Source organism: Brassica napus, chromosome C9 (genome assembly GCF_020379485.1).
Source record: "Brassica napus cultivar Da-Ae chromosome C9, Da-Ae, whole genome shotgun sequence".
In the NCBI taxonomy this organism is placed as follows: domain Eukaryota; kingdom Viridiplantae; phylum Streptophyta; class Magnoliopsida; order Brassicales; family Brassicaceae; genus Brassica; species Brassica napus.
In genome coordinates this window covers 27125481-27150670 of record NC_063452.1, presented here as the reverse complement: position 1 = coordinate 27150670, position 25190 = coordinate 27125481, and the positions used below count along the sequence as shown (strand labels likewise).

The 25190-nt window shown below is 38.8% G+C and overlaps 3 protein-coding genes and 1 non-coding gene across 4 annotated transcripts; all 4 read right to left on the bottom strand.

Moving 5' to 3' along the window:
* Window positions 1–2632: 2632 nt before the first annotated feature.
* On the bottom strand, window positions 2633–4963 carry LOC106417526 (F-box protein At1g54550-like). Its single transcript, XM_048768297.1, is given in 2 exon segments — window positions 2633–2892; window positions 2894–4963. Coding segments are annotated over 2 exon segments (942 nt in total). The 5' UTR covers window positions 3596–4963; the 3' UTR covers window positions 2633–2652.
* A 506-nt stretch (window positions 4964–5469) lies between these two features.
* LOC111213706 (ATP-dependent DNA helicase PIF1-like) lies at window positions 5470–6511 on the bottom strand. Its single transcript, XM_022715523.1, has 2 exons — window positions 5597–6511; window positions 5470–5550 (listed from the first exon to the last, which is right to left on the bottom strand). The coding sequence occupies exons 1-2, from the start codon at window positions 6509–6511 to the stop codon at window positions 5470–5472; spliced, it is 996 nt and encodes a 331-aa protein (XP_022571244.1).
* A 2281-nt stretch (window positions 6512–8792) lies between these two features.
* Window positions 8793–8899, bottom strand: LOC125593645. Its single transcript, XR_007329545.1, has one exon. It is a non-coding gene; the product is annotated as a small nucleolar RNA R71 (small nucleolar RNA).
* Window positions 8900–18064: 9165 nt separating this feature from the next.
* LOC125592569 lies at window positions 18065–19587 on the bottom strand. Its single transcript, XM_048767812.1, has 3 exons — window positions 19584–19587; window positions 18393–19495; window positions 18065–18304 (listed from the first exon to the last, which is right to left on the bottom strand). The coding sequence occupies exons 1-3, from the start codon at window positions 19585–19587 to the stop codon at window positions 18065–18067; spliced, it is 1347 nt and encodes a 448-aa protein (XP_048623769.1).
* Window positions 19588–25190: the final 5603 nt, after the last annotated feature.

The following is a 25190-nucleotide window of genomic DNA, read 5'->3' as shown; positions in this document are numbered from 1 at the left end:
GAAGAGACAACGATGAAGTCATAGACGGTGAGCACACACAACAACTCTTTCATTTCTTTTCTTTTTTTAAAAAAAAAATCTATTGATTATCACAATCATGCGAGTAATGGGGCCAACCTCATCTCTGGCTTCATCAAGAACCACTGCCACCTCATCCTCCTCGTCAACGAAGAAACTCTCACCGGAATAATGAAACGGAAAACCCGTGAGTGGTTTTGTATCAACACTTAGGAACAGCTTTGACAATTAGATGTTTTCCGATCATTGGTGATAATAATTGGAGGATTCCCTCTTTGATTCACTATCGAATAACTGAACTCGGTATTAAGAACATTATGGTCCACCCCATAATCCTTACACACGATCCTCTTGAGCTTCTCCAATGGAGTAGTAGTTTCTAATGTTACCTTCGACCACGCCTTGCTTTGTCTACCAAGAAACTCCACTCTTCACTGCAACTAGACACCCATTCACCAGATTTAACATAGATTAGAACCATGTTGTATTGATAGAGAGAAGAGATGACTTTGTGGATGAAGAAGAGAGAAACACAAATGAAGAGAAAAAAATCGGAGGAGGAGGAGGAGGAGGAGAAGAACGTGAAGAAAATATTCTCAAATATATTTTGAGAGATTTAGGGTAGATTTAGTTTAGATTTAGGAAACTTCTTTAACCGAATATGGAAGTTTCCATATTTTCACGATTTGCCTAGAATATGTACACTACTTAAGCATAACACCGTATATTAGGTGAGAAATGTATTCTTCCTGTATGCGTCATATAAGGTAAAAGGCATAACAAGTTATGTCACGTAATATAACCAACTTATATCATTGAGTTGTGGCTATATATCGTTATCAAGCTGTAGGTAGACCGAATACATTTTTCTTGATTATAACGTAACTGATTCTATCTTTGCTAGAATATACAAGAAATGTTAGTTTACGGCATATACCCTTGATATATCTATGTTTAAAACTTAGAATCAGACATATAAACTAGGTAGATTGTCAGAATGAGTATTCTAACTATAGTTAGAAGATAAAATAAAATATGATTCCAATTTTTTTTAAAAAAAGTTTAAACATATATTATCATACTTATGTTTCCAACAGTTTTCATATTTTTTTTTACATTTTTAAAATTTAATTTACTATTTTTCCCATTAAAGAAGGGTAAAAACATGTCCAGAATTGCTAAAAATATGAGAAGTCTTATTGTGACAAACAAAAATTCAAAGTGTCCTATTTTTCCAATTCCCCCAATATAAAATACAAAACAACTATTGTAAACAAATTATATAACAATCTATATTATTTAAGAGATGAAAGCCGCACAAATTCGATTTGATTATTTAGTAAATATTTATATTGCCTCACAATTTTGTTTACTGATCTTTTTGCTTTCAGAATTACTTGAGATTTACCTAGTTTCTCGGGTCAACATAGTCGGTTTTAGAGCTGGTCTCATTCGTTTGATGGGTTCTTTAGCTTCAGTCGGCTTTTCACCCCTCTGCCAACTCCGTTCACTAGGATATTTCAACGTCGCTTTACACTGATTGAAGCTTTTTTGAACGGTGGTTTCAAGGATTTAAGTTAAGATTATCCGCGGATTTCTTTATTTCGAGAAAGTCTCTCTTTAACACTTCTATGTTTTATTGTATTATTGTTATTGTTGTCTATCTTACCATCGAGCATATTTCCAGTTGTAATTGAAGCGCGTTAGGCTTCAATTAATGAAATTTTTGTGCACAAAAAAATATTTATACTGTGCCTAAGCATAAGAGAGTCATCTAAGAACCGATCTAACCAGACTTCAACCAACTGCACTCCACTAGTCTCTCCCTCAAGACGAGCTTTCCCAAAACGTTATGTCGGTTCATCGTAGATTTTAAATGTTCAAATTGATGAGGAAACAAATGTTTAGTATGTCCGCCACTTGATCTTTAATTCAAACGTGTAGTGTTTTGAGAATCCCTTGTCTAGCTGTTCACGAACAAAGTGGCAATCTCATGGACTACATGATTTGTTGCAATGTAAATTGCTGTTGTATTATCCCTAAAATTGAACTGGAGTCTCAGCAGGAGATATTCTCAGTTCATTAAGTGTTAACTATTTTCACCAAACTATTTCGAAGGAAGCCAAAAACTTCTGTATTCAACTTCTACAGAGGAACAATACAAAAGAGTCTAAAAACAATTCTTTATTAGATGAGATTGAACATAGCAAAACTCAAGACCATCAATAGTTATGTTCAAAACGACATGAAAATCAATAGAAACTACATAATTAACTAAATTTAATAGTTTCGTTCTTTTATTTTCTTTTGATAAAAGCAATCTTTGTGTTCCCTCTTGCAACATTGGTTGATTCCTAGTTGCACTAAACTTAGAACATAAGAAAAGATCACAAATAGTTCATCAAGTCCACACTCCGGAGCTTCTGCGACACTCACAGATTTGAGGTATCCATCTTGCCCAATGATGTGAGCGGTTTGATAGCAATAGGTCTCGCCCTTGATTGGTTTATCTCTTCGAATACAATATAAACCACAGCGACTTTCTTCTCCTCGTCAATGAAGAAGCTCTCAGTTTCTTTCGTTTCTTTTGATAAAAGCAATCTTTGGGTTTCCTCTTGCTCCGTTGGTTGATTTCTAGTTGCACCAAACAACAGCGAATTTCTTGTCCTCGTCGATGAAGAAGCTCTCAGTTTCAGTATCAAAGTCATAATCAAAACCATTGAGCGGTGTCATCTCCACTTCCAAAAATTTGCTCCAGGATACATCATCGTACTCAATCTTAGTTGTAATCCAAATCTCCATTGTATTCTCTATTTGATATAACACAGCGAGCTTCTCTTCTCTAACACAAGACAGAACCACGTGTTCTACAGCATCATAGTGAAACGGCAGAGGCCGCCAAAACCTCTCTGTTGTAAAATCGAAACAGAGTAAAACGTCTACAACCCCCTGGTCTGTTAGTTTGAGCAACAAAGTAAGTGTTTCCCTTCAAAGACACCCCACTTCGGTAAACATCTAGATCAACGTCTGGTTCGATATCAAGAACCCTCCAAGAACTAGTCTTAAAATCGAACCATTCGAAACAGAAAAGGGATTCATCATTATCGTAGCAAAACCTTAAGATTTTGTGGTTACGGTTGTTCTTGTCGTATCCGAAACAAAACATGTCATAAAATCTGAAATCACTACTGGCGGGTGGAATACATCTGGTTTGCCCCAGGTACGGGTTCCACACCACGAAGTTACTTCTGTTTCGGACGCATAACAATAAGCCATCACTGTGGAAAACTTTCTCGATATTAGTATGATCAAGTTTACTTATTTTCTTTGTAGATTTATGAACCAAGTCTCCTTCGTTATGGATTCCTTGGAAACCAAGTCTCAAAGAACAAACCCTACCATTAATCACCGTGAACCCTAGAAACTGATTCCTTGCTGCTTCTTTACCAAAAACCTGAGTTTTGGATAAAGCGTTCCACGTTCTACAAGTACATCGCAGTTTTCTCAGAGATGTCAATGGAACTCTAGAGAGTATCTCCCTTACCAATTCCTCTGGAAGATTTGACATTGTCGTCATTCTTCAAAGTTGCCAACAGGGTGTTTAACTTTCTATTAAAAAAAAACTGCCCTCTCTTCTTTTTTTCTTATAGATTAAAATAAGGGGAATTGCATCGTACATCCATCAAACAAATTATAATTCACCCACTATCTAAAAACTCTGTTTTTTCAATATACACGGTACACATTATAGATTATTGCCATATTACCATTCTCAACCAACCAGTGAAACCTACTAACAAAAATAGTTAAAAAAATATATAAAAAACTCTTAGCCACATCTTCTAATCCATCATTATCACCGCCACGTCTCTACTCCACCATCTCTTTCCACTGTCTCTCTTTCTTCTTCAGATTATCAACAAAATCATACATTTTCTTCTGTCACATAATTCTTCTCTTTCAATACTTCACCAAAAGAACAATCAATTGTTCTAAAGAAGAGACAACGATGAAGTCATAGACGGTGAGCACACACAACAACTCTTTCATTTCTTTTCTTTTTTTTAAAAAAAAATCTATTGATTATCACAATCATGCTTTTGTTTTCATACTCTGTTTTCGTTTCTGTTTTTCTTTTAAAGATCCAGTGGTGAAGAACAGACAACGATGAAAGCGTAGACGGTGAGCACACACAACAACTCTTTCATTTTTTCTCCTTTTTTTTCTTAATTCAATTGATTCTCACAATCATGCTTTTGTTTACATACTATGTTTTCGTTTCTGTTTTTGTTTTACAGATCCAGTGGTGAAGAACAACAACGGCGAGTCGGTAAAAGCATCATCGTGTCGGAAAAAAGAGAGGAGATGAAGACGATCACTATATGGTAGTGAAGAATAATGATGGTGAACGAAATGAATGTGTATCAGCCTGTCTAAAAAAAGAATTGAAGAAGATGAACTCGCCGTCTATACTATATTTGGTGAAATGAATAGTATAGTATATATTCTTAAGTATAGCTACCTATGTACAGTTACCATAATATTTGAGACATATTTCTATACCACTCCTTAAAAATGTAATAATATGTCATGTTTTTAAATTTGATAGGTCTCTTCTTTGTCATTTTGTGTGATTGATTGTAATATGAAATTCATTTTTCGAGTGTTGGACAAATTTGATTATTTGGAACATTCGTTTGCTATACTACTTAGACTATATGAAATATAAGATATGGAACATGCTAACCAAGTAAATGTGCTTTCAAGTGTTTAATATTGGAAAACAATTTATAGATTGTATTTGGGTTTATAGGTTAATGCCTAGGGTTTAGATTTACTACGTAAAGGTTTGGGTATAGTAAACCATATTATATACATTCTACTAGGATCGGCCCGCCCTACAGACGGGGTGTGCATTATAAAACGATCTTGAAGCTAACGTATTAGTATGTCTCATGGTTTTTTTTTTTTTTTTTTTGTTGCTGGAAGGATGAATGCATGAGAGTTTGATGGTTTGTAAGGGTTCTGTGATACGTTGTTAAGTAATTGGTAGTTTTATGAAATTTAGGAATATGGATGTCTGGACAATACCAGTAGCTATTGCTTCAGTTGTACAAACCTAAAACCGTTCAAATAATTTAATTTTAATTGTTTCGTTGGAGTGAATTGTTTGATGATCTATGCATCATACCAGTTGCTATGTCTCATTTTAAATATATATCCTTATATGTTAGATACTTATATGTTATTTTTATTTGAGTATTTTAGTCGGAAAGTATTTGAAGCATATAAAACCAAAACAGAGGATAGAGTAAATTTTAAAAAATCAGAATGTTTTGAGTAAATGTAATAAGGTCACCAACTAATTGACTGCATGTCCTGAGAATAAACTGTTGTTAAAAATTTTAAAAATAAGTTCGGTATAGCAAGAGAACTTGTCCAAATCGATGCTTACGCCGTGTTTCTCCGATCACTGAGAGGAATGGGTCGTACCAATATGCAATGAAAATAACGACAATTAGTCAATGCACACTGATTGGGGTATATAAAAAGTATAAAGTAAATGTGTAGTTCTAACCTCGGTCACTTGGACGTCCTTAAAGATTTCTTTGTATACAATATTAGTAACTCCATCTTCACCGTTCATATTGGAAGTCTCGTCTAAAATCTTAAGCCCATTCGGAGTTGTTACTCGAGACATGGCAACGTACAACTGACCATGAGTAAAAACAGGGCGAGGAAGATATAAAGCAACTTGGTTCATGCTTTGACCCTGGCTCTTGTTGATCGTCATGGCATAGCACAGTCTGATCGGGAATTGTCTTCGGTTAAAGGTGAATGGATGCATGGTATCGGTGGGACTAAGTTGTATCCTAGGGATCAAAACTTCTTCTCCAACATCTGTTCCAGTCATGATTCTCGCCTTAACAACCCTGTTACCTAGGCGAGTAACCACCATTCTTGTACCATTACACAAACCTTGATCCTGGTTAAGATTGCGCAGCATCATCATCGGAGCTCCAACTTTGAGGCACAATCTGTGGTTTGGGAGGCCCGAAAACTCTAGTGAATTGAGGTACTCTGGCGGGTAGTGGGTGGTCCAATCATCGTCTGGCGTAGCTTCTAACTCCACTGAATCAGAACTCAAATATTCTCTAGCCTGTGATGGGATCTTAGAGAGGAGATAAGCGTTCACTTCATGTACGGTATTATTGGTAGGTGTCAGCACGGCTCTCTCTTTTAGGTAGTCCTTATCCCGGTAGTTTTGGAGGAAGTTAGGATATGCAGCATGCGCCAAAGCTTCGTGTGGTGTATCTGAGCGAGAGATCAAGAATCTTTTATCCACAATAATCTGATTCCCTTCCTTATGTTTTGGTTTATTGGACGCCAAGGTGTCAGCTTCCCCATCACCGACTTGTAGAATCCTTTTTGCGAAGTCCTTGTCTTCTTGCCGCAGCCGCATGTTGATGGATAAGGTGAATACTCGCGCCATTTTCCATAGATATGATTTGCTGATGGATGCGAGAACGGTGTCTGGCCTTTTTCCGTGTGGAATAACTGGCAAAATTTTCCGGAAATCCCCGCCGAGAAGCATTGTCTTGCCACCAAAGGGCTGTGTGCTAGCTTCTGGAGATTCATGCGATAACAAATCTCTGAAGACGATCTAAGGTTTCAAAAGCGTGTCGGTGTGCCTGATATTCCGTGTTTTTAACGGTTTTAAACTCGTTTTGGAGCAATTAAATGGTCGGTTTTAATTAATGTTTTGGTCTATTTGATGCGTTTTGGTGTTCTTAAGTGTAATATGCAGGTTACTAGATAGCTTGAAAGAAAAGAACGCATTCGGGATTTATTCAGAAGCAAGATGGACCGAACAATGGACCGAATGAAGTATTGATCGCGCAGAGCACGAGATCGACCGATCCGGGATACCTGGATCGACCGATCCCAGGCTTTCATACACGAGATCGACCGATCCGAGCCATGTGGATCGACCGATCTCAGGCGCTACGGGCTCCACACGCACAAACGAGCTTTTCACTCCTTTTTACCCACTCCCCTCAATAATTAAAGGGAAGAACTCGACCTTTGAGACTCAGAAAAGACCAGGGGCGACCAAGGAGGAGATTTACAAGTTCTAGAGAGAAGATTTGAGTGTTTTGTACTTGTTTTGGTGTGATTTGTGAAGATTTGTAAAGGAGTTCATCTCAAAACCATTTGGAGAAGATCTTCTGAACCTTTACTCTGTTTTAATACAATCTTATCATGTTTTCTTCATCAAAATCGTTTTGTTCTTGCTTAGTTATGTGTGAGTAGTCATCTAGTTGGGTTTAGGGGTTCTCATAGGGGATTTCTTGATGTTTTGATCCATAAAACGTGTGTAGACTAAGGGATTACGTTTTGGTTCTTCATCTAATGGATTTCTTACTGCTTGAACTGAATTGATCACTTAGTTCATGATTTCAGATTGTTTGATGCACCGAAAGTGATTGTTTGAACTTCCGAAAATACTTTAGATGAGCAAAGTGTCCTTAACCCTCGGAAGTTGATGTTATTGCGCTTTGTGAACATATTGAACCTGTTCTTAATGCTTGTTTAGAAATTGAAACTCAGCGGAAGTTAGTGTGGAGATTTCTATAACATAGAGAATTAGCGCTACGGAAGTAGGTTAATTCTAATATCGTGTTTGAGTTCTAGACGGTTCTTAATATATCCCTGTGTCTTCCATTAATTGTATCTTGATTAAAAAGAAATCCCTGAGAATTCCCAATGCCCAACGTTTGTTTTAAAATAGTTTTCAAATCGTTTAAATCATCTTTTTACATGCTTGTTTATGCTTTGTGACACTAGAGAAAATTAAATAAAAACCATCAAAAATATATTTTGATTCGCTGTAGCTATTAACTTGTCTGCAACTCTACGTGTGATCATCGGTCCCTGTGGATTCGATCCCGTATTACTACTGCGTACTTTACTGTGCACTTGCAGTTAGATAATCGGGTTAAAACTCGAGACATCAAGTTTTTGGCGCCGTTGCCGGGGACCATTTGGTCACCCTAGAGTTAATGATCAGTTTAAGACTATAGCATTTTCTTTATTTTGTCTAATGTTTCTGTCTTTCTCTTTCTGTTTGTGTTTTCAGGTGAATGAGCGGATTTCATACTAGAAGCAAAGGATCATCGAATTTAATACCTTTGGAGTTAGAGCTCGGCCGCCTAGAGAGACAAGTGAAAAAGAAAAGACTTGAGTCCGCTGAAGAGGTTGAAATGGCTGAACACCAAGAAGACCAATTTCAGGACAACCCGCAAAATCCAATTCCTGTAAATGAACGAGAAGGCAACAATGCTGGTGATAATCAGCAGGCTGGTGTAGCTGCAAGACAACAGGCTGGAGACTATGGCATGCCTAGGATGACGCTTGCACATTATGATACACCAGATGCATTCTATGCCGATCGTTCTGGGATTCGCCCACCTCCCATTGAGAGAAGAGACTTTGAGATCAAGACTGGTCTCATTAATTTGGTGGAGAAAAATCCGTTTCATGGAAACCCGTCTGAGGACCCGATGTATCACTTGGAGCATTTTGAGCGAGTCTGTGACACCAGCAGACATAATGGAGTTCCTCAAGGCGCTTTGAAATGCAGGTTGTTCCCGTTTTCCTTAGCTGATAAAGCTATCAGATGGTTAAAGTCCATCCCTCCAGGATCTCTTACTACATGGGAAGAGACAAGAGCTGCTTTTCTACAGCATTTCTTCACCAAGTCAAGGTCCACATATCTGAGAAGCAGAATTGGAAGCTTTCAGCAACTTGATTCAGAAAGCTTTCATGAGGCTTGGGAGCGTTTCAAGGAGTACACACAGGACTGCCCTCACCATGGCTACACTGATGTGAGTTTGCTGAACATTTTCTATAATGGAGTTCATGAAGAGAGTCAAGATGCCATGGACACAGCAAGTAATGGTGATTTCATGACCAAGACTGTTGAAGAAGCTTACACCTTGTTGAACAACCTGTCATCCAGCAAAGCAAACCGCAAGTCAAGGTTTGATACCAGCCAGAAGGGTGTTGGTTATGAATCCAAGAAGATAGATGAGTTGAATGCCAAGATTGAGATGCTTCTCAAGAGAGATCAGAAATCTGTGAAATTTGTGGAGGAGCAAGGCTATCGTTCCTCACAAGAAGCTGTTGGTGATGATTCAAGTGATATGCAGGCTGATGTGAACTACATTGGTGGTCAAGGAAACTACAACAGAGGCTACAATCAGAACCTTGGGTGGAATCAAAATCAGCAAAATAATCTGTCTTACCGGAGCAACAATGTGGAGAATCCACAACATCAGTCCTACCCTCAGGCAGGAAACAGGCAGAACCAGAATCAGAACCAGAGTGTGTTCAACCAAGGATTTCAGAACAGAAATCAATATCAGGGGAACAACTCGGGCAACTCAGGATTTCAGCAAAGGCAGCAGTACAACAACTATCAGAATCAAGGAAATGCCTCTTCGTCACAGCCTTCTCAGGATAACGAAATTAAGAAGATGCTGCAAATGGTGCTAGAAGGTCAGAAGAATAGCACTGCAGAGATAAACACCAAGGTGGATAACATGTATGGAGAGCTTAATGGGAAGTTTGAAGCTTTGAACACCCATTTGAAAGTTTTGGAAAAGCAAGTTGCTCAAACCGCCTCCAGCAGCAGAACAGCACCTGGATTTCTACCAGGGAAGTCAGAGACGAATCCAAAGGAGTTTGTGAATGCTATAACACTTAGGAGTGGAAAAACGATTGAGGAATCGAAAGAGAAAGAGATCGACCGATCTCAAGAACAGATCGACCGATCCAAGGGGAAGGAGATCGACCGATCCGGTCCATCTGGATCGACCGATCCTGTGTCGACAAAGCCAAATTCCTCTGAACCTGAAGACGTGTATGTGGCGCCTCCTGCTTATGTTCCTAAGGCTCCATACCCATCCAGACCAAGGCAGAAGATCAAAGAACGTGAGTACGAGAAGCTAAAGAACCTTGTTGGGGAGTTACATGTGAGATTGCCATTCGTTGAAGCGGTGAAGATGGTACCTTCTCTTAAAAGGTACATGAAAGAGATTCTTACCGATAAGATGAGCCTAGAGCGGGGTGTGTTGATGCTCAATGAGGAGTGTAGCGCAGTTCTACAAAATGTCATGCCTAAAAAGCGTGAAGATCCCGGAGCATTTGTTCTACCATGCCGCATTGGATCACTTACTTTTGAGAAGAGTCTCTGCGATCTGGGTTCAGGAGTGAGCCTAATGCCTTTCTCTGTCTCTGAGAGGCTAGGCATGACGAACTACAAACCTACAAGGATCTCCTTGGTCCTTGCTGACCGATCAGTGCGAAGACCAGTCGGTGTACTAGAGAACATCCCTGTTGGTGTTGGAAAGGGATACGTACTTACCGATTTTGTAGTTCTGGAGCTGGAAGAGGAACCTAAAGATCCTCTCATTTTGGGCAGACCGTTTTTAGCTACTGCTGGAGCCATGATTGATGTACAGAATGGGCATATAGACTTACGTCTAGGAGACATGGCGATGAGATACAATGTGGAGAAGGTGCTGAAAAATCCGACTATTGATGGACAGACTTTCTGGGTTGATACATTGACTGAACTGGTGGAGGAAATGGATGAAGAGTTGCACACTGATGATCCTCTACAAGTCGCATTGACCCAAAGGGAGAGTGAGTTCGGGTTCATGAACCAAGAAGTGGTTGGATTTTCTGAGATTTTGGATTCAGCCTCACCGATTGAGAAGCATGTCGCCTATGTCAGCCTTGAAGACTCAGGCACCGATAAAACCGTCAAACCGTCATCCTCCCAACCAGATTGGAGTGAGGAGAATGCTCCAAAGGTGGAACTTAAAGCCCTCCCAGCTGGGCTGAGGTATGCATTCTTGGGACCGAATTCCACATATCCTGTTATTATTTGTGCTAACCTGAATAATGTGGAGACCGCTTTGCTTCTTTCAAAATTGCGAAAGTATAGAAAAGCATTGGGGTACTCTTTGGATGATATTACAGGTATTTCTCCAGATCTTTGCATGCACAAGATTCACTTGGAGGATGAGTCAAAGACGTCCATAGAGCACCAGCGAAGACTGAATCCCAAACTGATGGAAGTTGTGAAAAAGGAGATTCTAAAGCTGTTGAGTGCAGGGGTGATCTACCCAATTTCAGACAGCACTTGGGTGAGCCCGGTTCATGTGGTTCCTAAGAAGGGTGGCATCACTGTCATCACAAATGAGAAGGATGAGCTGATTCCTACCAGAACAGTCACAGGGCATAGGATGTGCATTGACTACAGGAAGCTAAACTCAGCCACAAGGAAGGACCACTTCCCACTTCCTTTCATTGACCAGATGCTGGAAAGACTAGCCAACCACCCCTACTACTGTTTTCTCGATGGCTACTCCGGGTTCTTTCAGATACCCATTCATCCAGACGACCAAGAGAAGACAACATTCACCTGCCCATACGGTACTTTTGCCTACAGGAGAATGCCTTTCGGATTGTGCAATGCTCCTGCCACTTTCCAGAGATGCATGATGTCGATCTTTACTGATCTTATTGAGGACATTATGGAGGTTTTTATGGACGATTTCTCAGTCTACGGTTCTTCATTTAGCGACTGCCTTGCTAATCTGTGCAAGGTGCTGGAAAGATGTGAGGAGAAGAACTTGGTGTTAAATTGGGAGAAGTGTCATTTCATGGTGAAAGATGGCATTGTTTTGGGTCACAGGATATCAGAGCAGGGTATCGAGGTTGACAAAGCAAAGATTGAAGTTATGACCAGCCTACAGCCTCCCAGGACAGTGAGGGATATTCGGAGTTTTCTGGGACATGCCGGTTTTTACAGGAGGTTTATCAAAGACTTCTCTATGATAGCGAGGCCACTCACCCGTCTGCTGTGCAAAGAAGCGAAGTTTGTTTTTGATGCTGACTGCCTCGCTGCGTTTCAGATTCTCAAGAAGTCTCTAGTCAGTGCTCCCATTGTGCAGCCACCAGATTGGGACTTGCCATTTGAAATAATGTGTGACGCAAGTGATTACGCGATTGGAGCTGTTTTGGGGCAGAGAAAAGACAAGAAACTCCATGTGATCTATTATGCCAGCCGAACGCTTGATGATGCTCAAATCAAGTATGCTACCACTGAGAAGGAGTTGCTGGCAGTAGTTTATGCTTTCGAGAAGTTCAGGTCCTATTTGGTGGGCTCGAAAGTAATTGTGCACACAGATCATGCAGCCTTGAAGTACCTGATGACGAAAAAAGATGCTAAACCGAGACTCTTAAGGTGGATCTTACTCCTACAGGAGTTTGATATTGAGATCAGAGACAAGAGAGGAGCAGAAAATGGAGTGGCAGATCATCTTTCCCGAATGAGAGTGGAAGCTGAAACACCACTGGATGATACATTACCCGAGGAGAATGTCTATGTGATCACCTTGCTGGAGGATGAGTATTTGGATCAGGCTGATTGCTGTGCCATGAGACAAATTCAGGATGATCTCCCATGGTTTGCAGACTTTGCAAACTACCTATGTGCTGGAATTGAACCACCGAACCTGAAGGGATATGAGAGGAAAAAGTTCATGAGAGATGTGAACCACTACTACTGGGATGATCCCTTCCTCTACAAGAGATGCTCAGATGGTTTATTCAGGAGATGTGTCCTGGAGAATGAGATGCAAGGGATTCTTTTCCACTGCCACAGTTCAGAATACGCAGGCCATTTTGCAACATTCAAGACGGTTTCTAAGGTCCTGCAGGCTGGTTACTGGTGGCCTACACTTTTCAGAGACGCCCATGAGTTTGTCTCAAAGTGTGATGCATGTCAGCGGAAGGGCAACATCAGTAAGAGAAATGAGATGCCCCAAAATTTCATCCTTGAAGTTGAAGTTTTTGATGTGTGGGGAATTGATTTTATGGGCCCTTTCCCATCTTCTTATGGAAATGAGTACATCCTGGTTGCGGTTGATTATGTCTCCAAGTGGGTGGAAGCAGTAGCCAGCAAGACAAATGACTCTAGTGTCGTCAAGAAAATGTTCAAGACAGTCATTTTTCCAAGATTCGGGATCCCGAGAGTGGTTATTAGTGATGGAGGCTCTCACTTCATCAACAAGACGTTCGATCAACTGCTGAAGAAACATGGAGTAAAGCATAAGGTAGCTACACCTTATCATCCTCAGACAAGTGGGCAGGTTGAAATATCGAACCGAGAAATCAAAGGGATTTTGGAGAAGGCTGTAGGCAAAACAAGGAAAGATTGGGCTGTGAAGCTTGATGACGCCTTATGGGCGTATAGAACCGCCTACAAGACTCCCTTGGGCACCACTCCTTTTAATCTGGTCTATGGAAAGTCTTGTCACCTACCTGTGGAATTGGAGTACAGTGGTTTCTGGGCAACGAAGTTGATGAACTTCGACATTAAAACCGCAGCAGAAAGGAGGATGGTTCAGTTGAACGAGCTGGACGAGATTCGGTTGAACGCCTATGAGAACACCAAAATCTACAAGGAAAGAACTAAGGCATGGCATGACAGAAAGATAATCCCGAGAGACTTCGCTGCTGGAGACAAAGTCCTTCTGTTCAACTCTAGACTCAAGCTATTTCCTGGAAAGCTTAAGTCTCGTTGGTCCGGACCTTTCACCATCACAGAGGTTAGACCTTATGGAGCTGTTGTCTTGGAAGACAATGGGAGGAAATTCACCGTCAATGGGCAGAGGCTAAAACCTTACTTCACAGATGCAAAACCCGAAGAAGGAACCAACATTCCTTTAACGGAACCCGATCTCGCCTAAGGACAACAAAATAGTCAGGCTCGCGACTTTAAACAAGCGCTGACTGGGAGGCAACCCACATGGTTTGATTTTCTTTCTCTTTTGTGATTATATTTTCTTGTGTGAATTGATTTTTGGTTGTGTTTTTAGATGATTTTTAGGCATGTATCACGATCAGGCATAGATCGATCCGAAAGAAACAGAACGGCGATCCAGGTAAGCGATCGGTCGATCCGTCATACGCAGATCGGTCGATCCATGTCACGGATCGGTCGATCCTTACGCGTGAGATCGGTCGATCTAGGGTATGTATATTCCGGTTTAATTTCACTTAGTTTAAACCGGAAAACACTCATAAAATTTCCAACTCGCGTAAAAAACGATCAAACACCTCTGATTTCATCTTCCTCTCTTCTCAAACTCTCTCAAACCTCTCAAGAACATGCAAATCGATTTTCATCATATCTCAACCGATTTTTGTAATTCTTGGTGCTAAACTCATTAGTTTTTCGAGCTCTATCCATTTCTACCATCAGTTTTCATCAAGACACAGGTATGACTCTCTAAATTGGGAATCAAAAATCGCCCTAGGGTTAGATTTAGGGGAATCTCCGAATTCTAAATGAAATAGCATCTAGGATGGTTTATTTGTGATGATTATACTCATGGGTTACCTAGATTGCCAATTTGTAGGATGAATTGCGATTTTGCCTAAAAAAAAAAAAAAAAAAAAAAAAAAAAAAAAATTAATTTTCGAGTTTAATTGAAAAACGAAAATTGGAATGGAGTGTGATGTGTTATTTTGTGTTTAGAGAAGAGATGTGTGCTAAATTTTTACATGTTTAGGATGTTGATCAGAAATGATTATATAAGAGTGTTTTTCTATATGTCTCTTACTTGGGTTTTGATGAATTAATTTTGCAGATAATGCCTAAGAGACAGAAGAAGCAGAGTGAGCGTGGGGATTCCTCGGTACAGACTGCTAGGCTCAGCACAAAGGGCAGGTTCCGAAAGACGGATAGGTCTCATCCTGCGAATCGAGAGATAACCCAGCAGTGGGATATACATGATGATGATTTCTATGAGCAGATGAGGGGAGTGGAAATATGTCCGTCGCGCTTCGCTCACAGAGACACTACAGATGCATTGGGGATAACCGAGGATATTGAAGCCTTGTTCGAGAAGATTGGCCTAGGATACATCTTCGATCTTCACTGTGATTGCTATGCTGACTTGACCAGGCAGTTCCTCGCATCAGCCCGCCTCTACAATCCTGACGAGGACAACCCAGTTGCTGATAAGGCGATGTTCTCCTTCATTGTGAACAGGCAGTTCCACTCCATGACCATCTTTCAGCTATGCGACGTATTTGGGTTCGGAAAAGGACGTCAATCTTGTGTTCCTGACTTCCCGGAACACAATGATTTCTGGACATTCATCGCTTCAGGAAACTTCATCTCTCGAGAGGCCAAGCAAGCTAGGATTCGTAGCCCTGTTCTGCGATATGCAGTGAGAGTGATCAGCAGTGTTATCTATGGGAAGACGGACCCCGCTGCAGTGACAAAAGATGAGCTACCTCTTCTGTTCATTGGGGCTGGACACCTATGGCCTCAAGGCGCGGAAGTTACCTATGTTAGCGGGAAGGACATAAACATAGGAGCTGTGATCGCGGAGAAGCTTGCGTACTTCAAAGTTTCAGATACGAAGAGATGTGGGTTTGGAGCGGTTATCACACAGATCTTACGGCATTGTGGAGTGTTTCTTCCACCTGTTGACAGAGTGGTGGATAAGAAGGGGATGTATCAGACCTTTTTCGACATGAGAGCACTCATTAGCAGCCACTACCTCACCGGCCCTTGGCGAGGAAGCATCGACAAGTCCGCCCCTCATATCTACCAGTTCCAGAACCAACATGGGAGAGAGCAATTTGTCAAGCTACCCGATACCGCCATCACAGAGCTGACTGATCCAGGTGCCCTCACATTTCTACCACCGCCTCCATCTCTATGCACCAGACCCGCGACACTGAAGAAGAAAGGAGTCGCATCATCATCGACACACCAGCAGGCACCACATGATGATATAGAGGAGGAACCTGAAGATGAGGAAAGTCTTTTCCCCACGGATTTCACTCCGTATATGCTGCCACCAGCACCTCCCGCTACTGCATCCGCTGCTGAGATCAACGCTTGGTCCATCAAGAGCCATCAAACCAACAACTCCATACTGCTGAAGATGTGGAAGGGAATCTGCAACATTAAGAAGGGATGCGCATCACAGCCAGCTGTTTCTGGAGATAGCGATGACGACTCAAGCGCTCACGACACCGCTGCTGGACCTGAGGCAGGGGAGGACTCTGATGATGATGGAGCCTTGGAGAGGCGCTCCAAGAGGCGTACTGACCGCAACGCCTGATCGGTAATCTCTCTTGGAATTATTTTCACCCCGAGACGGTGTGAAGTAAGTCTGGGGGAGGATGCTACTTATGTACCATATTGCTTTTATTTGTAGGATTTCCTTGGGGAGGATGCTACTTATGCATTACATATTACCTAAGGTCTACTGAGGGTTAGTGAGCTCCCAAATTTTAATCCTCTTTACTTGAGGACAAGCAAAGATTCAAGTCTGGGGGAGTTGATATTCCGTGTTTTTAACGGTTTTAAACTCGTTTTGGAGCAATTAAATGGTCGGTTTTAATTAATGTTTTGGTCTATTTGATGCGTTTTGGTGTTCTTAAGTGTAATATGCAGGTTACTAGATAGCTTGAAAGAAAAGAACGCATTCGGGATTTATTCAGAAGCAAGATGGACCGAACAATGGACCGAATGAAGTATTGATCGCGCAGAGCACGAGATCGACCGATCCGGGATACCTGGATCGACCGATCCCAGGCTTTCATACACGAGATCGACCGATCCGAGCCATGTGGATCGACCGATCTCAGGCGCTACGGGCTCCACACGCACAAACGAGCTTTTCACTCCTTTTTACCCACTCCCCTCAATAATTAAAGGGAAGAACTCGACCTTTGAGACTCAGAAAAGACCAGGGGCGACCAAGGAGGAGATTTACAAGTTCTAGAGAGAAGATTTGAGTGTTTTGTACTTGTTTTGGTGTGATTTGTGAAGATTTGTAAAGGAGTTCATCTCAAAACCATTTGGAGAAGATCTTCTGAACCTTTACTCTGTTTTAATACAATCTTATCATGTTTTCTTCATCAAAATCGTTTTGTTCTTGCTTAGTTATGTGTGAGTAGTCATCTAGTTGGGTTTAGGGGTTCTCATAGGGGATTTCTTGATGTTTTGATCCATAAAACGTGTGTAGACTAAGGGATTACGTTTTGGTTCTTCATCTAATGGATTTCTTACTGCTTGAACTGAATTGATCACTTAGTTCATGATTTCAGATTGTTTGATGCACCGAAAGTGATTGTTTGAACTTCCGAAAATACTTTAGATGAGCAAAGTGTCCTTAACCCTCGGAAGTTGATGTTATTGCGCTTTGTGAACATATTGAACCTGTTCTTAATGCTTGTTTAGAAATTGAAACTCAGCGGAAGTTAGTGTGGAGATTTCTATAACATAGAGAATTAGCGCTACGGAAGTAGGTTAATTCTAATATCGTGTTTGAGTTCTAGACGGTTCTTAATATATCCATGTGTCTTCCATTAATTGTATCTTGATTAAAAAGAAATTCCTGAGAATTCCCAATGCCCAACGTTTGTTTTAAAATAGTTTTCAAATCGTTTAAATCATCTTTTTATATGCTTGTTTATGCTTTGTGACACTAGAGAAAATTAAATAAAAACCATCAAAAATATATTTTGATTCGCTGTAGCTATTAACTTGTCTGCAACTCTACGTGTGATCATCGGTCCCTGTGGATTCGATCCCGTATTACTACTGCGTACTTTACTGTGCACTTGCAGTTAGATAATCGGGTTAAAACTCGAGACATCAGTGCCATCGGAGCTTCATCCCATATTATCAGGTCTGCCTTAGATATCAATGCAGCTAAACTTGACCCCTTGTGAATTTCACACATTGAACGATCATCTAGATTCAGAGGTAATTTGAACCGTGAGTGTGCTGTCCTTCCTCCCGGGAGCAGCAATGCTGCGATGCCAGCTGTAGCTACCGGTATAACTACTTTGCCAACTGACCTAAGCCTCGCTTCTGTATAGGTATGTCTTTCCTGTGCCTCCTGCACCTGATACAAAAATTAACTGGCCCGACCGCTCGTCAACTGACTTCAGAACAGCAGCATATACTTTCTCCTGATCCGTATTCAATCGCCGAGAACATCAGTTCCTGCCGCAAAACTTGGCTGTTTATCTCTGATAGTATTGAAGTATCTGGCTGAGGCAACTCATCATAGTCTGCTAGGGACTGGTTATGCTCTTTTAAGTGTTTGTCAACCTCGAGCAGTGTATACTGCTTTAACTGCTCATCTTGTAAGTCGAGACCTGGAAATCGAAACTCCTTTCGTTTCATGTACAGTATGTCCTCTGCCAAAAAACATCCAAGTATGCTCCCAAAGCTTGAGTGGGTCTACGACTTGACAATAAACCAAGATAAGCACAAACAGTCTTCTCAGCTGCCGTCCGGTTGCCCATGAAGATGGCTCCTCTATTGCCTCATGCCACTCTTTATCATCATCAAGTAGTCCTCGTGCATAACACGCTTCTTTGAATTTCTTATATACCACATCCCCTACCGTGTATAACACGTCATAACCTCTAGGACCTCTAACAACATTCAGCAACATCCTTAAGAAGTATCTATCACCAGACGCTGGGCTGACATATACGACCCTCCCTATAGCTTCCCCTTGCAGTCTTGGCGTCCATATCCTATCGTTTGAATGGTAGACAAACCTCGAAGGGAATTCAACGTAGGTCAGCTCCCTAGCTTCCTCATACGTGTCGCATGCCTCAAAGAACGCTGTTAACATTGACCTATCAATATTTTCTCGGTATACCACCTTTGATAAGTCAGCAGATTCGTCAAATACCATCACATGGTCACCTGGTAGATGTACGGGGAGCTTCACAACATTAGGCTGGTTATAGTGTATAGGAAAAGCAAACAATCTCCATGAACCTTCGCAAGCTGATATATACGAGCACTCCAAGAAATTATTGATCTCATTACTCGTGTCTGGCTCATTCCTATGTATAAGGACAGTTGCTCTATCAACGCCTTTCGTTATGTATTTGAAAAGATATTTGATTGCGCTGGTTCTGCAACACCATTCAACGTTGATGTGGGCTTGATATTTTTTCAGAAGACCAAGATTATGAGGCACAACAAAACGATTATCCAGCTCGATCTCGCCCTTGACTACAAAATCTCCAGTACCAGCTCTCCTTCTATAAACAACAAATCCAGATTTGTCTATTCTTGTCTGATCTGAAGAAGGTTTAGGAAAATTCTTAGTACACTCTCCTTTCTCCATACATGGCGAGTTGGGGCACATTTTACAACACGGACCATGCATCATATGCCGCTCAACCAGCTCAAACCCCTCTCTATCAACTTCTTTATCGGGAAACTCAGCTGAGATGTATTCATCAATAACCGAAGCTGTTACTTCCTTCTTTATACCTTTCAACCATAGTAAAATATGGGCATGGGGCAGACCTCGTTTCTGAAACTCAATGGTGTAGACAGCTACAATAATAAGTAAAGAGATACATTAGATGATAACATAGAACGAAAACCATTCCGATAACATTAACAATTACTAAAAAAAAAAAACTCATGGGATACTATATGCATCTAATTATCCTCTTGGTGGAATATAATTAGTATCTTAAAGTTAACCATCCAATGATATTATCAATTATGATAGATGTGTTATTTTGGCAAGTTTGTCTCAGCATCACAAAGAAGTTTTAAATATCTAAAATGTGCCATTTTATATACATATTTATAATATATTATTGTATACGTTACATCGTAATCATGTTTCGGTTGATTCAAATTTTCCACATAATCATATTTATTTAGTTTAACATTTAATGTTTTATATTTTTGTTACTTTTAAATTTTCTGTTATAAAATATGGGAAATTGTAGTATTTTGACTATTATTTTCTCTTAATGTGCTAATTCAAATTGTTTAAATATATTTACTAAAATATTTTTAATATGTGAATGTTTTCTTTTATATATATATCTGATGTTTGATTTAATGCTTTTGAAAACATAAATATTAAGCTATCATACTAATTTTTGAATTAATAAAATATAAACTAATATATATTTGTTACTCTTAATGAATATATAAAAAGTTATTTTAGTAATTAACTATGTATAATTGATTCCACGTTACACAGTATTTTGATAGTGTACAAATGAATTTCAAAAATTTCTAATACATAAGAATGTTCAATGAAACATAAATAATAATTTTATATTGACAATTAAACTCTCCCGTTAAAAACTATCACGGTTAATATCGTGTATATCCTTATTGAATAAATTAAATAAAATACGAAGTTAGTGTTTTTTGCCAAAACTAACCCACAACTTGATTTTAATCCCAAACCTATACCCAAACTTGAATCAAATACAAAACTAACCTAAAAGCCTAGTGAAATTACAGCTCAACCCCTTGTGACCAAACAAAAAAACAGAAGCCATTTTTACGAATATAGCCCCAGTAAATCGTCTGAGTCGTCTGAGATGTTGGAAGTCGTCTGGACGACTGAAGTTTAAGTCATCTGGTACCAGTTTATTTTAAAAATAATTTATAAATCTTGTAAAAAATTATTTTGATGCGTGAAAAATAAAAATCAAGTAATTATAAACAGTTTTAAGTGATATAAATTAAGATATGATAAAATTGATTTGTTTTGAAGATAGATGAGTGGAATTAGTGAATCATGAAATACTTTGGTTTAGGAGTTTGGCAAACATATGTTATAGTATTGTATGTATTATTAGGGTTAGATTTTGGAAAACTAAAATGTTTTTTTCAAAAATTAGTTTTCACCTATATGTGTTTATTTATGTGTATAGTAAACACTTTTCAAGTTTGATTTGATTTTATGAAGTCTTTAATTAGATAATTAAGTTTAGGGGTTATGTTTAGGGTGTGGACGACTTATATTTCAGTCGTCTGTTGAATAATTTACTCGGACGACGTATATTTTAGTCGTCTGTTGAATAATTTACTCGGACGACTTACATTTCAGTCGTCTGGTGAAGAAATTAAAACAGATGACTTACATGTAAGTCGTCCAAATATTCCAGCCTAAAATTTTTTTAAAAAATTATTTTTCCGCTTAAATAATTTAAACCAGACGACTTACTTGTAAGTCGTCTGGAAAGTCGTCTGGAAAGTCTTCTATTTTAGTTTCCCGCTAAAAATATTTAATTTCCCGCTAAAAATATTAAACTCTTCTGAACGACTTACATGTAAGTCGTCTGTTTTAATTTCTTCACCAGACGACTGAAATGTAAGTCGTCCAGAAAGTCGTCTGAGTAAAAAATATTTAATCTAATCGGATTTTTTGTCTCCCTATATAAAAAAAAATTTACACATTCTCTCTCCTCCTCTCAAATGGCTGCAACAAAAATGTAATGTTCATCATTCTAAAACTCTCCAACCTCTCTCTAATCTCTTTGACTTGAAAACACCAAACTTTATATGAATTTTTCAGTTTTGTCTCATGTATTTCTTACTAATCTATCTCTTTTACAGGTTTTTAATCAAATGGTACTCATCTTCCATTAATTTAAAGGTAAATCTATTAATTTTAAATATGTATTTTTGTGTGTTCTATAAATGTAGATTTATCTAATCTTCCACTCATTTTCTCTATTTTTAAGTCATTTGAACGTTTTTGGATATGCAGGTTTTTCAGATCTGGATTTGATATGCAAGTTTTTCAGATCTGGAAGACTTCTTGGATGACTTACGTGTTAGTCGTCTGGAAGTCGTCTGGACTTCTTGGAAGTCTTCTGACAAAGTCGTCTGGACTTCCAGGAAGTCGTCTGGACTTCCAGGAAGTAGTCTGGACTTCAGGGAAGTCGTATGGACTTCCAGGAAGTCGTCTGAACTTCATGGAAGTCTTCTGACGAAGTCTCCCTTTCATAATAGATCTGAGCGTTTTGGTAAGTTCTTATGTCTGATTTTTCTTCATTTGGGAACTTCTTGTTGTATAAAGTTCTTACTTTTTTCCCAAACTAAAACTCTCCAAACCCACTCTAATCTCTATGACTTGAAAACACCAAACTTTATATGAATTTTCCAGTTTTGTCTCATGTCTTTCTTACTAATCTATCTTTTTTGCAGGTTTTTAATTAGATGGTACTCATCTTCCACTAATTTAAAGGTAGATCTGTTATTTTTAGATATGTATTTTTGTGTGTTCTGTAAAGGTAGATTTATCTAATCTTTCACTCATTTTTTCTGTTTTTAAGCCATTTGAACGTTTTTGGATATGCAGGTTTTTCAGATCTAGATTTAATATGCAGGTTTTTCAGATCTGGAAGACTTCTGGGACGACTTACCTGTTAGTCGTCTGGAAGTCGTCTGGAAGTCGTCTGGACTTCTTGGAAGTCTTCTGACAAAGTCGTCTGGACTTCCTGTAAAGTCGTCTGGACTTCTTGTAAAGTCGTCTGGACTTCCTGTAAAGTCTTCTGGAAGTCGTCTGAACTTCCTAAAAGTCTTCTGACAAAGTCGTCTGAACTTCTTGGAAGTCGTCTGGACTTCTTAAAAGTCGTCTGGACTTCTTAAAAGTCGTGTGGTCTTGTCTACTCAAGTGGAATCCAAGCTTGTCTTTGTAGAGGAATGATCTATAATAGTTTTGTTTGTGGTCTGTTTTGTGAATTGCATGTCTACTCTTTTAGTTGTGAATTTTTTGTAAAATCAGTAATAATGTTTTCCAAGATGTGTTAAATGTGCTAACAATGTGTTTACACATTTACAAATCAATGAAATAATAGACTTCAGTAGCCTTTTTCTTATCTTTGGATCTTTCATATGCAATAATAAACTCCAATGGCCTTTTTCTCATCTTAATAAACAAGAATGTTGGTAGCTTTATATTGATACAACATTTTAAGAAGTATTTTAACCCTTCTTCCAACTCATAACAATAGTCATCATTATTGTCTATAACAATAATACTTAAGAGATGGAAACAAACAATAGTAACTAGTCAAAGCATATCATATTTTATTATAAGTTTGCGTTGAAAAACTTAGTCAAATTTAGTAAAACTAAGGGAGAGAACATATTTTGTAAATATGAGTTTTACATATCTTGAAGTTACTTATCACTCTTAAAAATACAAGTTATTCAAAAACTAACGTAGAAGACTTAAAAACTAGCGGAGAAGACGCGGACGACTTCAATCTAAGTTGTCCAGACGACTAAACTATACGTCGTCTGGTCAACACAGAGGTTATTTTTGCAATTGACTTTGAAATCTGTTATTTCGGACGACTGAAAAATAAGTCGTCTACTATTGTTTGGCTAAAAAAAAACTCCAAAAAAGCTAGACGACTTACATTTCAGTCGTCATAGGTTAGTTTTGCATTTGAATGGATAATTTCAGAAGTTTGACTTTTCTGGACGACTTACATTTCAGTCGTCTAGTGAAAATTAAAATAATAATATTTTTTAAAAGTAGACGACTTACAGTTAAGTCGTCATAGGTTAGTTTTGCAATTGAAAAAAAAAACTTCAAGATTTAATTATATACAGACGACTTATAATTCAGTCGTCCACGAGACGACTGAAATGTAAGTCGTCCAGGATTTACGAGGTTTGACCAGAATCTCAGAAAAAAATCCTGGACGACTTACAAGTAAGTCGTCTCGTGGACGACTGAAGTATAAGTCGTCTATGTATAATTAAATTTTGAAGTTTTTTTTTTCAATTGCAAAATTAACCTATGACGACTTAACTGTAAGTCGTCTACTTTTAAAAAAATATTATTATTTTAATTTTCGCCAGACGACTGAAATGTAAGTTGTCTGGGGAAGTCAAACTTCTGAAATTATCCAGTCAAATGCAAAAATAACCTATGACGACTGAAATGTAAGTCGTCTAGGTTCTTTGGAAATTTTTTTGAAACCAAACTAAAACAGACGACTTAACTTTCAGTCGTCTCAGGTTACAGATTTCAAAGTCAATTGCAAAAATAACATCTGCGTTGACCAGACGACTTCCAGGTAAGTTGTCTACAGCCAGACGACTTCCCAAGTAAGTCGTCTGACGAACAGATCTGGAAAAAAACTCGATGTCATACCTTAAATTGGTGAGATAAGTTCCTTAGCATACATAAGGCTTCTCCAAGCACACAGAATCACAAACGAAAGTAACCCACCCAGAATCGTTAGCTTCTATGACTCTATAAACCATAAAAAATTTAGAATCAAAATCTTGGGTTTTTTTAGCTCATTGTGGAGAGAAAATGAGAGATATGTTGTGTTTAGTTCACAAGAATGGAAAAAGAAGAAGAGTAAATCGATTTTGGGAGCATTAAGAGCTTCAAATTGGTTGTTCATGGTGGTTGTGGTATTGATGACAATGGCAATCTTGTAATTACTTGAAGATGATGAGGGTGAGAGAGTAAAAATGTCATTTTCGAAAAAAAAAGAAAAAAAAAATTGATGGCATTTTCGTAAATTATATGAACTTGTGGGGTGAATAGGGCAAAACCAATTTTCAAAAAAAAAAGAGGTTAGTTTTGTGTTTGACTTTAAGTTATAGGTCAATTCTGAAAAAAACCCTTATTTGTTTAGGTGAGTGTTTACAATTAATAAAAACAAAAATTATCCATAATTTAAAAATATATTTAAAATAAAAAGATAATTCATACATATATTGTAAATTATAATTTTTAATTAATAATACATGCATTAATAAGTAGTTATAAAAAATTTAAATATATTGTTCTACTAAATTGTATTAGTTTAAAATTACTTTAAATAATACAATTGCGATGGATTTGATCATTAATAAATAATATTCTATTTATAGTTTTTTTACCTGCGTCCAGCGTAGGGAAGAACTCTCCCTTTTTGAAATCTGCTATCATCTCATCAAGCTTGATTTTGAAGATCCGACATTCTAGGTCAGGTCGGCTATTACCAGAATCACCTCCATACGCATCAAGATGGTTACTGAGTTCCACCCAATTAGGATTAGCAGTGACAGTGATAAAGAGATGAGGATTCCCATACCAACGGCATATAGCCATTGCGTCCTGGTACTTTTCAGACATGTACCGGGGTCCAGCAGTGAAGGACGAAGGGAGGATGATCTTCTTACCATCCTGTGTAGCATCCGCATCGCCAGTTTCAACGGTGTCACATACGTTGTTATACAGGTCTGCTCGGAGTTTTTT

Coding starts and splice junctions, on each gene's coding strand:
- LOC111213706 (XM_022715523.1), bottom strand. CDS start 6,511: ATGGCGCGAGTATTCACCTTATCCATCAACATGCGGCTGCGGCAAGAA. Junction 5,551..5,596: donor AGGACGTCCAAGTGACCGAG/GTTAGAACTACA, acceptor TACCCCAATCAG/TGTGCATTGACTAATTGTCG.
- LOC125592569 (XM_048767812.1), bottom strand. Junction 18,305..18,392: donor GACTGTTTGTGCTTATCTTG/GTTTATTGTCAA, acceptor ATGAAACGAAAG/GAGTTTCGATTTCCAGGTCT.